This window comes from Bidens hawaiensis, unplaced genomic scaffold, assembly GCF_021521415.1.
Source record: "Bidens hawaiensis isolate Kalapana, Puna unplaced genomic scaffold, B.hawaiensis_p1.1 tig00030215_1, whole genome shotgun sequence".
Classification (NCBI taxonomy): Eukaryota; Viridiplantae; Streptophyta; class Magnoliopsida; order Asterales; family Asteraceae; genus Bidens; species Bidens hawaiensis.
Genome location: NW_027495027.1, coordinates 24,769 through 41,056, shown reverse-complemented (window position 1 = coordinate 41,056; position 16,288 = coordinate 24,769). Strand labels below are relative to the sequence as shown.

The 16,288-nt window shown below is 37.1% G+C and overlaps 2 protein-coding genes across 2 annotated transcripts; both read right to left on the bottom strand.

Moving 5' to 3' along the window:
• Nucleotides 1-3,836: 3,836 nt before the first annotated feature.
• Nucleotides 3,837-5,518, bottom strand: LOC143580057 (receptor-like protein kinase ANXUR2). Its single transcript, XM_077063194.1, has 2 exons — nt 4,679-5,518; nt 3,837-3,962 (listed from the first exon to the last, which is right to left on the bottom strand). Exons 1-2 carry the CDS (start codon nt 5,516-5,518, stop codon nt 3,837-3,839), a joined length of 966 nt encoding a protein of 321 aa, XP_076919309.1.
• A 472-nt stretch (nt 5,519-5,990) lies between these two features.
• Nucleotides 5,991-15,292, bottom strand: LOC143580055 (uncharacterized). The gene is made up of 3 exons (XM_077063193.1): nt 14,974-15,292; nt 7,113-8,008; nt 5,991-6,887 (listed from the first exon to the last, which is right to left on the bottom strand). The coding sequence occupies exons 1-3, from the start codon at nt 15,290-15,292 to the stop codon at nt 5,991-5,993; spliced, it is 2,112 nt and encodes a 703-aa protein (XP_076919308.1).
• Between the last annotated feature and the right edge of the window lie 996 nt (nt 15,293-16,288).

Sequence of the window (16,288 nt, the reverse complement as noted above, 5' to 3'; positions counted from 1 at the left end):
AGAAATTTACGGGCGTTACATTCCAATTTTGTTTAATTTATTTCTTTCTCGTTTTTTTTTCTTTTTTTAGAAAGACAACTAAAAAAATGTTATCTAATTAATAGTTATGTGCAGATTTTTCAAATACAAAAAAGTTATAAAATATACAAAAAAAATATTCAAAATTTTTGTTCTCTTGCTTAAAATCGTACCGGTTACTCAAGTTCAACGGACATATTTCATATGTTTGGTCCTGTCATCAATTCTTGACTAACGGGATAGCCACTAACCTTAGGACTGAAAGTGACCGGGGCAACTGAACATTCATAAAATTTTTTTAATTTTTGGTTTAACTATCGGTTTAAATTCTCTCACTGAAAATTATGTTGGCCACCTAAAGTTTGATGGACACATTTTAATATGTGTTTGGTCCTATTGTCTACCTGTAGACACATAGGATAGCCATTCACCTGAAAACTGAAGGCAGCTGGGGTGATTGGATTTAAATCGTCTTTGGAATATCATCTGGGAAGTGATATTATTATTCAACTAAAAGCTTTTCAAATTGCTTAAAGTTTTTCAAATGAAAATTGATCCAACCTTTGAGAAATGATAGAAAAATTGATTTTGAGTGCCTAACGTGTGAAGTTATTAGGCTAAAAAGGCTTTTGATTAGTTATTGATGTGTGTAGAAGCTTTTCATGATACGTAAAAGTTGAAGTGATACAAACTAAATCTGCTAAACTTAGTGTGGAGAGTCATTTTGAAAATCTTTGCATGTCCTTAGACACATCTCTCCGAATGATAGGCAGAAAAGCAATTACCCAGTCATACACGAGCCCGTTAGTATCTTGATCGCCAAAAAGGTTATATTAAATATATATATATATATATATATATATATATATATATATATATTTAATTTATCATTAAATTGTTTTCTAAAAGCTTAAAGGGGTCTCAAGGAACTACAGGGGTGGGGCACGCAAATAAGTCCTAAACACCCTGAATGTAAGGCTTGTAAGTCCGGATGGCATGTAAGTCCAACGTTCAACCTTAAAGCTTAAAAATCATGGTGTATAGAGAAAAATATTTTGATCAAGTACTAAGGGGTTGGAGTCAAATTGGGGTGATCTGGGGAAAGCCAAGTACGCCTTGAGAATAGATAAGGGGCATCAGTGGTCCATAAGTGATGTCCATGAAAGTTTTATGCCTAATTGAACCTAATCATATCACTATCGAAATGAAATTCATGAAAATTACCCGCCATCAACCTTTTCATTATGTCACAATAATGCTGAAAATGAATCATTGTGAAAGACCCTTAATCAATATGATCTCATGTTCGGATCTTTTCAAGGTGGTTCTTTTTTAAGTAGCTAAAATTTGATCCCAATATACTTTGATTTTTTAAAGACTGGATAAGAAAATTTTGTTTTAGTTTAGTGTTATTTTTATTTTTTATTTTTTATTTTTCTATTCTCATTTACTTTCATTTATTTTTGCCTTGTATTTACTCATGTCTAAACAAAGCTTTTAGGAGATCGTTTTTCACATAAGTCGGGATACTTTTCAAAGTGCGTTGAGATATTTTTAAAGAGTAATCGTTCTCGGTTTGAGTTCTCGGTTAAACATGATTTATGAGTTCTCGGTTGCTTGTGATGACGATGTTCTCAGCTGCTTCCTGTTCTCGGCCAGATTTGAGAGTTCTCTGCCTTCAGTGAACAGTTCTCAGTCACATGTTTTCGGAAAATCTTTGTTTTCGGTCTGGTTTGATGTGACCAGGTAGTCTATAAAGGCACTCATTAATCTTGAAAAATACAACTTCTCGTGTATTCCAAAATCTTCTCTCACTCTAACCGTCAAATCTTTCACCTATCTCGCTGTCTTACTTCTTTTCTTGTCTCCTTGAGATTCTCAAGAAAATTTCCTTAAATAGGTAAGGAACTCTAGTATGGTTGAGAGATTTTTAGAGATTATTTTGTTTTGATTTATCATTCAAAAGGTCTGTTTGATCTATGTTGAAGTTACTGATGGTTGGTTTTAGTCATTGGTTGTAGTTACAGGTTTAGTTATTAATGATAATTGGTGGCATGTTGAAGATGATGAACAGTGCTCTGAGGTTTTCGGCAAGGACTGACCAGATTCTTATGGTCAATCAGAGAGATCTTCGTTTTGAAGAGTTGTTAAAGCATTCTCGGTCAAATCTTGACAGAGGATTCGTTGGTCCTACCAAAGATACATCGTGCTTGACTTTTCTGAGTCAATCAAGTCTAATATTCGTTGCTATCCATGATGACGAACATAATGTTTATCTATTTCAAATGGAAAGTAGCATGACGTGTGCCGGACTCCATCTAGGTTTTTAAATTAAGGCGCTAAATATGACACTAAACCTCCAAGTGTCTATTTCGAAGCCACAGTATATACACCGAATGGCCTAAATAAAAGTATTGATGGACGATGACTATCTAACGCCAAAGCAGTTTTGATCAAGCAATAAACCAAGGGGGAGAATGTTGGGCTATATTTGTGGTTTATGTTTGTAGGTTGGGCTTCGATAGGGTATATTATGTAAGCCGAGAACTTTGGTGGTTCTCGGCGGGCTTTGGGCTTTTGTTGGGCTAGTATGTTAATTCCCTATATATATAGATGTCTTGTATAGGGTTAGGAGTGGTTCGTTCACATGGTTATTAGCCGTCTAAGGTTTATCTTAGACGAGTATTGTATTGCTAGTGCTTAAGCATCCGACGTTAATATTAACGTGTGTTTTGAAGTCATTCTTGTGTTCGAAGTGTTTGTGCTTTGTTTGTGTTATTGAATCATCTAGTGTTGGAATTCCGCACCAACACCTAGATTGTTGATATCAAAATTGTAGTGATCCAGATTCGGGACTTACACGTTTTCTTCACAGGGTGTGACTTTGATATTGCTTTGAGTAATCCACTTTGTTTATCAGATTGTCATAGTGAAGCAAGCAGAACTTTTTAATTAGGGGTCACAATATAATTTTTTAAACTCGGTCAGTTGACTTATTTACAACTCTTCTATTAATATTTAGCAGATTACATGAACCCTTTAAATTAGTTTGGTTTGAGTTTCCGTTTCCAATTTTCTTTTCTTTTCTTTTTCTTTTTCTTTTTTAAGAAAGACAACTAAAAAAATGTTATCTAATTAATAGTTATGTGCAGATTTTTCAAATACAAAAAAGTTATAAAATATAAAAAAGAGTAAATCCTAACTAACAATAAATGGTAAATAAAGTTATCATGTGCGGTAACAAAGAATAAAATAATTCAAATCAAATAATTTTTTTAGAGTGAGTTGTATTGGTCATCTTCCTTTGGTTCTGACCTCGATCGCCGTGAAACTTGAAATACCATGCATTATTTAGAAGGGCTTCGGATTCTAAGAAAACGATTGATTTTATTTATTATTTAACAAAAACATGACAAAATCATCATCCAGTTGTTACAAATTCGAATCAGAAATCTCTCTCTCAAACTTAGAACACAATAGATCCAACAAGCCATAAATCAGTTTAATACAACTTATTATACAAAAGAAAAATACAAACATACATATGCATTGAATTGAACATGAGAGACATTTCTAATCAAGATTATGACAGAAAATAACAAAGCAATCAAACCGGATGCGAAGAACCAATTTGTGATTGTGAGAAGTTACTTCTTTTATTAACTTCAAATCCAGCCCCACAAACTTTTAAACTTTTCTTTTAATCCACATCCCTAACACAAGTAAACAGAAACTAAATAAATCCAGGTAGCAACTTTGTAACGATACTTTAACATAGGGTCAAATGTCAAGAAACTGCCTGCATTAGATATACCGGTTTACAAAAAGACGTAGACATCCTTGGCCCGCCTCCTGACAAACGCGGAGCTCTGCCCCTGCATGGTCATACTGTTTAATTCATGACTGCTCTCCACCACATGATCAGATTTAACCTCTTGATTCAACTGGTACAATGAGACCGAAATTAAAATAGAGGTTAGAGAACGCGATTTGCTGCCCCAGGAATTATGGCATTAAAAGTATCAGGCATAGATTTTTATGTCATCAAATGCACATAAGTTAAAGCTCTAGTTGATATTATATGCAATTGAAGGAACATTGCTAGCTCTCATTAAACTATGATATAGCAAAACTTGTAGCTTTTATATACTTCTAAAAAGTAATGATAGGGCGGCCTGGTTGGTGTTAAAAATTGTTGGAATATAAATAATCTAGACTTTATCATAAGCATTATTACTAGAGCTTGGATCAAATACAAATGATTTTTATCATGAGAAATGTACAAATAACTAGAGTACTTATTTTAGCACTTAAGCAATTATTATTACAATATAACTTTATTAACTATTATTACCTTGTTATTACACTAAAGTAACACTAGAGTAATTATTAATTATACCGTTATATTATTTCCTATACCATAATTATTCTAGTTCAGAACTATAACTACTCTAGTTATTTGTATGTTAATTTTATTTGTACCGGATCCCACCTCTCATCATCATCATCATCCTCAAGTTTTATAAATAAGTTAGTTATACCAATTAACACCTCTTGAAAGGCTGTGTTGGTTTCTCTTCACTGGTGTGTTAATATAGTATGGTGATGGAAATGTATAACGAAAAACTTGAAACTTAAACCTTAATTAACATTGACTTACTTGTAGAGATAAAGCTTTCTCAAGTTCAGCAACAATATAATCTATATTTGTGGGGTGTGCTGGCTCCTTTTCTAAGCAAGAATATGCTACTTTTGAGCATATGAGGTGGGACTGTGGGGACACTTGATTCCTTAGATCAGGATGGATTAGTTGCTGCATCAGGTCTTCCTCACTGCACCGTCGAGCAGGAGACTTGCTCATACCACGTGCTTCCTTCCCGGATAATATTTCGTATAAAAGGACACCAAATGAGTAAATGTCCGAATTGTGGGTCACACCTCCCGTCTTTTCAATTGACGGGTCCTTATAAAATTGTTTGATGGAATTTTGAAAACCGGATAACTTGGCCTCCCAATTCTCGTCTAATAATACCGTGGATCTATTTATGTTAAGATGCATAACACCATAACCACGTCCCTCGTCATAATGGAGGTAACTCAAAGCACGAGCAACACCTACACAAATCCTCAATCTCTGCGTCAATGTGAGGCTAGGGTTCTTTAAATACTCGCCAACACTTCCCTTGACCTCATGCGTGGTTACGATGATTTTCTCATCTTTCTCATCACAAAATCCAATAAGAGAGATTAGATTTGTATGCTTGAGATCAGAAAGCACCGTCACTTCAGTCCAAAACTCGGTGTCTCCTAGGCCATGTTGACGGTCTAACCTCCGCGCAGTAATATTAATCAAGTTTCCAGATTGCAGGAGTCGTCCTTTGTAAATTGTTCCAAATGTATCACGTGTGATAATGTTATCATGATGAAAGTTTTCGGTGGCCTTTATTACGTCTTCAACTGGGATTTGTAAGGGAGCACACTTGGAGATTGCTGATTCCATGTTCTGTTTATCAAGTAGAAAGGAGTGCAAAATGCATGAGCAACCATGCACCCATATATAAATCAACTGAATAGATAATCAGATATGAATGAATTATAATGTGATACTTAGGAACTTTAAAGGTACACACAATATAGAGTTTAACACACCTGTATATGAGCATCTGCATAATACTTTTATTCGTTTATCAAAAATTTTTATAAACATTCAAAACTATACATTAAAAGTTCTGGTAATTTACCATAAATATATAAATAATTAAAACATAAAATGGGAAACAATACACTAACAATATCTAGAAGAAATATATGGTCATTGTTCTTGTCAGTTAAAAGAAAGTGGTTATAAAAAGTCACCATAAATAACTTTTTATGTCATTGAATGAACACAAATTTTCTAGTTGTATTATATATTTAGTATACGCATTTAAAGGAACACATACTGCTAGGTATTGTAAAACTATGATAATAACTTACTTGACATTCCAATGCATTCTTAAGTTCCTTTTAAGACCTTTTTTTGCTGTCGGTCGTTTTTCTCTTTCATGATGTAGGCATTGGTAGGCAATCGTTTGAAATATAGTCAATGATTTCGGCCCGATTTGTTCCCTTATTTGCTTGAACACCAAATCCTCATGTTTTCTTTCTTTAAATTTGTTTTCAACAAACTCTGGTAAATAGCAACCTTCATGTTCGTGGATTGCAAATGTTGATCGCCCACACAAAATTTCAAATAATACTACACCAAATGAATAAATATCAGATTCCATGGTTAGGTATTTTGATTTTCTGTAAAGTGGATCCATGTATCCAGGTGTGCCACATGCATAATCGATTACATAATTTGTTTCCTGAGTTATTGGGCTTATTAATGAAAGCCCAAAATCAGCAATTTTTGCTTTCCAATCATCGTTAAGTAGAATATTTGCAGTTTTGATGTCCCTATGTATCACCTTTGCTCGTTTTTCAACTCCTCCATGAAGGAAATCTAATGCGCATGCAACCTCGATGCATATGTTTAGTCGTTTCAACCATGTAAGAGAAACATCGTGCAAATAGTTATCAAGACTTCCTCTGGAAGCATACTCGTAAACAATAATTTTTTCGTCCTTTTCATTACAGTAGCCTACAAGACCAATGACATTCTCGTGCTTATACTCCAAAAGAATTTGGAGCTCGCTTAAGAATTGTTGCTCCCCTTGATCAGAGCTCTTATCCAATTGCTTTGCAACAATAGCTTTAAATCCGTCACCATCTCGAAGGTTGCCTTTATAGACTATCCCATATCCTCCTCTACCAATGCAATCGTGGAAGTTTTGTGTGGCTACTTTTACATCTTCTAGTGAAATTATCGGATTGTCCTTGTTTTTCTGCCAATCATGAGATAGATATAAAGAAACTTTTAAAATGCAATTTGATTATTAAAATAGTCTTATATGAATTAGTGCATACTGATGAGAAGCGAAAAATTGTTAAAATTAGTAGACAGCAAATTCGTGAAAAAATAGTGATTCAGTGGCTTGGTTGGTGTTAAAAATGGTGATGCAAATCGGCAAAGAAAAACTCGAGGCATATGTTTTATAGCATTGACTTACTTGAAGAGATAACGCTTTCTCAAGTTCCTGGATGATGACTTCCATTGTTGGACGTTGGTGTTGGTTTCCTAGGAGACATTTATAAGCAATTTCAATAAATGTGTGCAAAGAATCTTTGTTGGGTCCTCTGTTTAGAACAAAATTGTTTTCGCCATTTTCTCCCTTTATCATAGGATCTATCATGGTCTCTAGTGTTCCCATGGAGTAGCTTCGTCTGGCAAGAGGGGCCAACCCGTTTTCATTCTTCTCAAGGTAAATTGGGTCGTCTGCTGTCCTCCCACATAGAATTTCAAACAGAAGCACTCCAAAACTATAAACATCTGATGCTCTTTTTAACTTACCACGTTGAGCGTATACTGGATCGATGGTGTATGGTAATCCAATGATTGTATCGAGGCGGAGAATATCATCTTCTACATATGGAGGCAGATCTATGGAGAACCCTAACTCAATAATCTTTGCCCCCCAATTTGCGTCCAATCTAATGTTGATGCTACCTATACAACGGTTTATTATTATCTTCTTGTCTTCCATCTCAGAGTGAAGATAATTCAACGCATGTGCAACATCAATGCAGATTTTCAAACGTTTTTCCCAAGTTAAATTACGCTTTTGGTTGACATTTTTCAAACAGCCAGCAAGGTTTCCGTTAGAAACATCGTCAATGAGAAGGGTCATCTCGGAACCTTCATCACAAAATCCAAATAGAGTGACTATGTTAGGATGCTCGACGCTCATAAGTATTTCAATTTCTCGATAAAATTCTTCTTTTGTGTACGAGTCTTGTCCAGAAGAGATGCGTTTGATTGCTCCAGAGTAAGGATATTTTATATATTCATGGTTGAATTCAGCACGGTACAAAGAATAGTTATGGCCAGTTGCAAGCCTGCATGCCTCTGAAAAATTACCGGTTGCCCGATTAAACTGATCTAGAGGATTCCCTCAAGTGTTCCAAGTTCATTCCCTGTGACAAGGAAATTGAAAATAAATTGCTTCGTTAATATTTTAGAAAATAAAGACGACTATCAGACCGCAAATCAGTATCATCACATGCAATTTTCGAGTTCAAAATGTGCAGCCAAGCCATTATATAAGGTCTTTAAAGTTCAGATGATTTTCAGGTGACCTCGCAAACGGGTCTGAATGGACAAAGCTGAAAATAGAAAAAGGTTGGGATACCAATTGGACTGTTCGAATACTTTTGTTAGTGGAGGTGTGCATGATTCAGTTTGGTATGGTACTGAAACTTTGTTTTTTTTTTTTATTTTTGATAATTGCTTAGTTTCGGTTTTTTTTGGTTTTATCATTTAAGTTTGAAACTCTTGGGCCGTAAAAAAGAAATTTGACACAAAATAATGAATTTATGCCTAAGTTATTTGTTGATTAATAACTAATTGGTTATTATACATTAGGGCTGAAGTATTTGAGTTCCTTATTAAATTCTTATAAGCTAAATGAAAGATACAATAAAATATGTATGTAAATTTAGAAATTTGATTTGGTTGGTGTTTTCATTTTTATTTCATGCAAAACAAAAACCAAACCGTAAGTTTGGATTTTAAAAAAACATAAAATTAAACCGTTTATTTTTATTTCCATTTGATTTTTCAGTTTTTAGGGTTTCATATTGGTTTTTTCAAGTGAACTCAAAATCCCCCAAAAGGATTGTATTGTTTGAGAGCAAAACATCGCCATGTATTCATGGATGATAGATATTGATGTTGCTGACTCTTAAAAGTATATCAAATGGATAAAATTGATTCTCTATTAATTTTGTAAAACCTTTAGACTAGAATGACCATGCAATGAGTTACAAGAATTTTAAGCATATCTATACTTTTATTAAAAGAACACATATTTTTTTTATGATGTGTCAACTGTCAACACTACACTCTCAACATTTTTAGCCCAGTTTCTTTATACGGGTTATTTGATGGGTTAGGCACGACTCGAATAGTTGAAACAGGTTATAACATATATAATCCTACTCACAAATCAAGGTATGCTTGATTTAAAACCACCATTATCATAGTCAGGGCTGTCTTCGATAATCACTTAAAATTTTGGAGCCCGAAACAAGTAAAAAATGGGGCCTTAGAATCATGTTCTAATTACGTGATAGACAATTTTACCAATAGAGTTGCCTTTAAAAGCCCAATATGGACAAAAACAAAAAAGAAATTAAAAATAAACAAGTTATTAAAATGACTCGTATAAAACACAATCAGTTTTTTCCTATGAAAAAAAGAACACCAATTGTGGTTATTGAACACATGACCTTTACATCTACGTATAGACACTAAGGTACGGTTGCACTAGGGATGTGTACGTTCAGAGACTTCATTTGTTTTGTTTCATTAAAAAAAAAGGATCTTACCGAAATTTCATGTGCCAAATGATATTCCAATGCTTTCTCATATTCGTCTACATTTTGGTCTGTCTCGGCATATTGTAGCAGCTCCTCCTTAAAACAATGATATGAACAAAACAGTTAGTTCTGAAAACTCTGAATTCAGGTTACGAATAGATGAAACGTTCCACATCCCTTTGTTGATATGGATTGTATCTTTGGTATTCTAATATTAGAAAAATGGAGAAATGGTTGATTAATTACTAACAGAATCAAGTATCATAAACTCAAAGTTTTGAGTAAAACACCAAAAGCAGCCAAAATACCCTTTTTCCAACAAGTACAAATTATTATACACAATATAATTAGGCAATTGATAAGGCATAAAGTTAGTATTATATAAATATGTGCTAAGTATAAAACTCATCCTCTTGTAAAACCTTAATCACAATTATCAATACGATAATACACATTTACACTTTACACACTTAAGAGTTTAAAATTGACATCAGAGTCAAGTCCTCTTTTCCAATCCATACAATCGCACCATCATGTTCGTCCTACAAAAAGGTCACAATCAACTGTCTCGTTTTTCTGTTTGAATAAGATACAACTCCTGCCGCCTTCGTTCATCACCGGAACTTCAGAACACCACCGCTGTTCATCATTCACTTCTTTTTTTTACGGATCTCTGCTCACTCATCCATATTCGTCGCAATTATGGTAAAGTTGTTTGACTTTTCAACTTTTTTACGCATGGTTGTGCCGCTGCGACACCTAGGGCTTCCCTCCTAGTTATTGTCTATATAAGTTTCTGTGACTCCTTAGTTATCACATAAATTTTAGTTGTCACGGATTCTAAGTATCGCTAATCTTAGCTATTGCCTTTACAAGTTTACACCTCACTTTAGTTCTCGCCTTTTCAAGTTAACGTGTAACTTTAGTTCTCGCCAAATCTCAATTTATGTGAAGAAGCGTGGATCGACTTACTTGTATACGATCAACGTTCCTCGGGTACGAGTGTGCTATATCACCGATGGTTTTCCGAGATATGAGTTCTTCCACCTACAAAACGAACAGTACCGTGAGCTTACCCCTCAGAAAGGGACAGAGGGGTCCTCTTTGGGGTAACCCTCCGGTGTGAGAATCAGATATTGTAGGAGAGGATAATCAGGATGTAAAAATGAGTAAAGGACTTAGAATATATTTTCTTGCCTGGCTCCAACTGTGGAGGTGGTGTGGTATTTATAGTATTAGGGTTTCCAATGATTGGGCTCAGACCCAATTAGGGCCTTTTTGGCCTCCTCCTATTGCTTCGCGCCACGTGTACTTAGGACACCTGGTGCTTTTTCATTGATTATTCTCTGACCAAGGTATTTCACCTGACCCATGTGCCATCACGCGGTGGCACATGGGCTTTGCTGAGTTGTCCACCCTTCATTGACAGCTGTCAACATCAGCACATTCTTTATTCCTTAAAAGATACCTTCTGGAAGGTTGTCTGATGAGTACAATCATGGTTGTCCTTATCCTGATTTGGATTAGACTATTGTCTCATTTGTTGTGTGTCGCTTACGCGCGGCCTTTATGCGCCTATCCCGGGGATGCGCAAGGTCTTCTCTTTATTCTCACACTAAATGTGTGTGTTGTGTGCATATGCGCCACGCGCAGATGCGCAAGGTCTTCTCTTTATTCTCACACTAAATGTGTGTGTTGTGTGCATATGCGCCACGCGCAGATGCGCAAGGTCTTCTCTTTATTCTCACATATGCGCCACGCGCAGATGTTTCATGCACTTGGGCATAGGTTTTGGCTTTGTGTCTTCATGACATCCTGATTTCAAGCCTCTTGTCTATATCTTGTGGGTTGACCCGCCCCGCTCGATGTTAAGGCGGGTGCATACCCCTTCATTATGCATATCACATGTTGGCGCCGCAACCTACTTATCGATGCTTTAGCAAGTTTTCGCATAACCTTGTTAGAACCAATACTTATGTTATCATCTAACTCACAAGTTATCACCACCATTCTTGTTATTGCATTTTATCATGGCCATAATAATTCCTATTTACACACAGAAGAGGCGTCCTACAACTCTCATAAGTTTGCATTTACTTTGTCACATACAAATTATGGGTTCTAGAAACTATGATTGAGCCTTTTCTAGTTACAAACATGCTAAAATACACTGAATAACCGGTGGCAATCATCGACCATTAGAAAAGTGATTGGGTAATAAAGTTATCAATCAAGTGAAAGTAAATGATTTTGAATGTCCTTTTCTCATTGAAGGATATTAACATATACACACATATTTCTAACTAACTAAAGAACTAGAAAGGAAACAAATAAATACATATTAATTCAATATAATTACTTAACAGTTTCCATGCATAAATGTTTGACCAAGACACCCCCTCAGTTTTAGCGGTAGGACCACGAACGCAAAGACTGGACTTGAACTTCGAGAACAACGCCCGTGGTAGCCCTTTTGTAAAGATATCTGCATACTGATAGTTCGTGGGAATGTGAATAACCCATATGTAACCGACCCGTACTTTGTCACGAACAAAATGAATATCAATTTCAACGTGTTTGGTTCGTTGGTATTATACTGGGTTTTCTGAAAGATAGACGGCGGATAAATTATCGCAATACACAATCGTAGCCTGACGAGTCGGAACATATAATTCAAGATAGCCAACTCGTTTCAGCGACCGTGTTTGCAACACCACGATATTCTGCCTCGGTACTTGATCTTGAGATGGTAGCTTGACGTTTGGAAGACCATGAGACCAAGTTAGTACCTAAAAAGATACAATATCCCGATGTAGACCGGCATGAATCTGGACAACCGCCCTAGTCGGTGTCTGAGTATGCAGTGAGTGACGTGGATCGGGATGAACCAATATGTAACACGTGTGAAGTGGTACCACGTAAGTAGCGCAAAACACGCTTAAGGAAGTGAAAATGAGGTTCACGGGGGTCATGCATAAAAAGGTAGATTTGTTGAACCGCATAAGAGATGTCTGGTCGGGTTAACGTGAGATACTGAAGTGCGCCAGCTAAACTGCGGTAAAGAGTAGGGTCAGTGAATGGGGGCCGGAATTGGCACTCAATTTGGATAAGGTGTCAACCGGTGTTGCTGCCGGTTTGCAGGTGGTCATGTTCGCTCGGGCTAATATGTCTTCGGCATATGTCTGCTGAGAAAGAAACAAACCTCCATTTTGATGTTTGACAGAGATGCCAAGAAAATGATGAAGTTTACCAAGGTCGGACATGGCAAATTCTTTTGAGAGAGACTTGATGATACTGTGTAAAAGAGTCTCGTTTGATGCCGTCAAAATAATGTCATCTACATATAGTAAAAGGTATGCAAGGTGATCGCCCTTTTTGTAGATAAATAGAGAAGAGTCCAACACGGCACCTTTAAATCCACATTTAAGTAAGTAAGTGGCAAATCGTTGAAACCACGCACGAGGTGCTTGCTTTAGACCGTACAATGATTTTTGTAACTTGCAAATATGTGTCGGTCGTTGAGGGTCTTTAAACCCGGGTGGTTGAAACATGTATACGGTTTCTTTGTGATCACCATGTAAGAACGCATTCTTAACATCCAGTTGATGAATCAGCCAAGAACGTGATGTAGCAAGGCTGAGTACGGTGCGAATGGTGGTCGGCTTTACGCCGGACTAAATGTTTCATTACAGTCAATTCCCGCTTGTTGAGATTTACCGTTGGCCACAAGCCGGGCTTTGTATCTTTGTAGTTGTCCGGTGGCATTAAACTTGTGTCGAAACAGCCACATACAACGAATGACATGGGCGTCGGGAGGCCGAGGAACCAATTCCCAAGTGTTATTGCTCATTAACGCACTATACTCGTCGTCCATGGCAGCCTTCCAGTTTGGATCGGACAATGCAGTATGGTGGGAAGTGGGTAGGGTGATATGGAATTCGTGTGAAGATTGAAATGGGTTTTTGGTTTGGAAATACCGGCACGCAAGCGAGTAGTCATAGAGTGAAATGAGGTAGGTGGCATATGTGGTGGTGGTGGTGGTGGTGTATCTGATTGATTAACAGTATGTGGGGTAGGGTGGCTACTGGTCTCGTGTATATTTGTTATGGGTAGGTTGACTTCATTGTGAGGTAATGGATTGTGGGCCAAAGGTGGGTTAGGGGTTGGTGGAGTGTGGGTCATGGGTTGTTGGTGTGGTGTTGTGGGAGTGGAAGAGTGTTGTTGGAACAATAGTGGGGATGGATCATTATCAAGGAACAAGTAGTCGGTTGGTGTATGTTGTGAGATGGTTTTAAATGGGAAATGGGTTTCGTAAAAAATGACATGGCGAGACAAAATAATCTTGCCCGTTGAGAGCTGAAGACATTGATATCCACGAAAATTTGCCGGATAGCTGAGAAAAACACATAGAGTGGAGGGTGGACTCAGTTTGTGTGGTCGTGTAGCCGAAATGTTTGGATAGCAAGCGTAACCAAAAACACGTAAATGATCATACGTGGGGTGTCGTTGGTAGAGCGCGGCCATAGGCGAGTGAAAATTTATAAGTTTGGAGGGTAGAATATTACAGAGATAGGTGGCGACATGGAGGGCTTCGACCCAATAGTTTGGAGGTAAAGAAGCATGTGTTAAAAGAGTAAACATGATTTCATTTATCCGTCAAATCATGCGTTCAGATTTCCCGTTTTGTTGGGAGGTTTGAGGACATGAAAACCGAAATCAAAGCCCTTGTGCGTTTGCTAGGTGTTTAAAATTATGGTTGTCAAATTCACCCCCTAAATCACATTGGAATGATTTTATATGGATATTAAATGGGGTTCGGATGAATTTCTGAAACTTGGAAAATTTTCAAAAGTTTCGGATTTAAATTTTAAAGGAAATATCCAAGTGTATTGGGTTTTGTCATCAACTAAAACCATATAATATTTGTAGCTCGTTTTACTTATGACCGGGGATGTCCATAAGTCACAGTGAATGATATCAAAAGGTAATAATGTTTGTGACAATGATAATGAAAAAGGTAAACGTTTACTCTTGGATAATTGACAAGAATGACAAACAAGCTCACGACCACGTTTATTACAAGTGATAAATTTATTCATAACAAGAGAATTAAAAATAGATAAACCGGGATGACCAAGACGATGATGCCAAAAATCTTGATCATGAGAAAAATGAAATGCGGAAGCAGTGGTGTTGGTGAGCGGGTAAAGGTGGCTGTTACTGTCATGCCTCGTTAGGATCTTCCTATCCATGAATCCTTCACAGAAAAGCCAAAAGGGTCAAACTCCATTGATGTCCAATTGTCAATATTAAACTGACGGACACTAAGTAAATTTTTAATAATGTTAGGAGCATAAAGTATATTTTTAAGATGGAGGGGTTTGGTGGAAGTGGGGATTGTGCTATTGCCCGATCCAAGGATTGGAATGCGTTGTCCATTTCCTACAAGAATAGATGTTATTGAACTAGATAACAAAGGGGAAGCAATATTACCTTGATCACCTGTAACGTGAGACGTAGCGTCTGTGTCCATATGCCATTGACCCTCCTCATTATTGGTACCCATTGCTGCAAAGGCGTTAGATAGATCTGTGGGGTCCATTGCATCAAATTCTGTGATATGAGCTTGGGCCGCAAGAGTAGCGGTAGTATTTCCAGTGGGCCGAGTGGTGGATGGTGGAGTCGGCCCAGTCGGGTAAGGTGCAACCCATGGATAAGGGCCCAGCCCGGTTGAGTGGGGTATGGGCTTGGTGGTGGTGGAGGTAAGTGATAATAGTTGGGCCAATTGTTTAATGGACCTGGGAAATTCCATGTTGGGCCGTAGGGATTGCTGGACGATGCATGCATGTTTGAGTGAAAGTTTTGCTTAGTGGATTTAGGGTAATTTGAAGGTGGGCCGGTTCTATTGGAGGTGCGGCTATTTGGATTGTTAGTTCGGGAACCACCACGGCTGGAGTCACCTTTGGAAGGATAGTGGCGGCGGTGGTTGGCGAAGCTTGAGGGTCACGAATTGTTGCTCGAGGGTGGCGATTCGAGTGCCTTTGTTGTTGAGAAACAATTGTTGGATACGGTTCCACGCTTCGTAAGCGGTGGATTCGTTTTCTAGAACACGGTCGAGTATCTCGTCCGATATGGTACCATAAATCCAATGTAACACAATGGAATCAATTTTCTTCCAAGAGGCGAAATTCGGATCGTCTTTGGCCGGAGCCGGAGTGCCATCAATGTGATGCGAAACCTCGTAACCTTGGGCATGAAGCTTGAAGAGTTTTACCTAAGACGAGTAGGTAAGTTTCTTGCCGTTGGATGTTAGTAACGGTGTATACCGGATGGAGGGTGGTTTTGGTGATGGAGAAGATATGTTGCACAGCCAAGGGAAAAAAATATAAAAAGAGACCCGATACCATGAAAGTAAATGATTTTGAATGTCCTTTTCTCATTGAAGAATATTAACATATATACACATTTTTCTAACTAACTAAAGAACTAGAAAGGAAACAAATAAATACATATTAATATAATATAATTACATAACAGTTTCCATGCATAAATGTTTGACTAAGATCAAGATGTGTTGTAAACTCACTATGTTGTCCCTAGGCCGGCGCCTAACCACCTTGTAGGGAGTATTCGGCTTGCACTCGGACATGATAAATATAACATAAAATAATTGTTGGATATTATATACATGTTAAGACAAGCATAAGTCACGTCAAAATAAGCACAATTCATATGAAAAAAAACGTAATTCAAAAAATTCATGTTTTGTTGTTATTTTTAATTTTTTACTCTAAAAAAATGGTGGCCG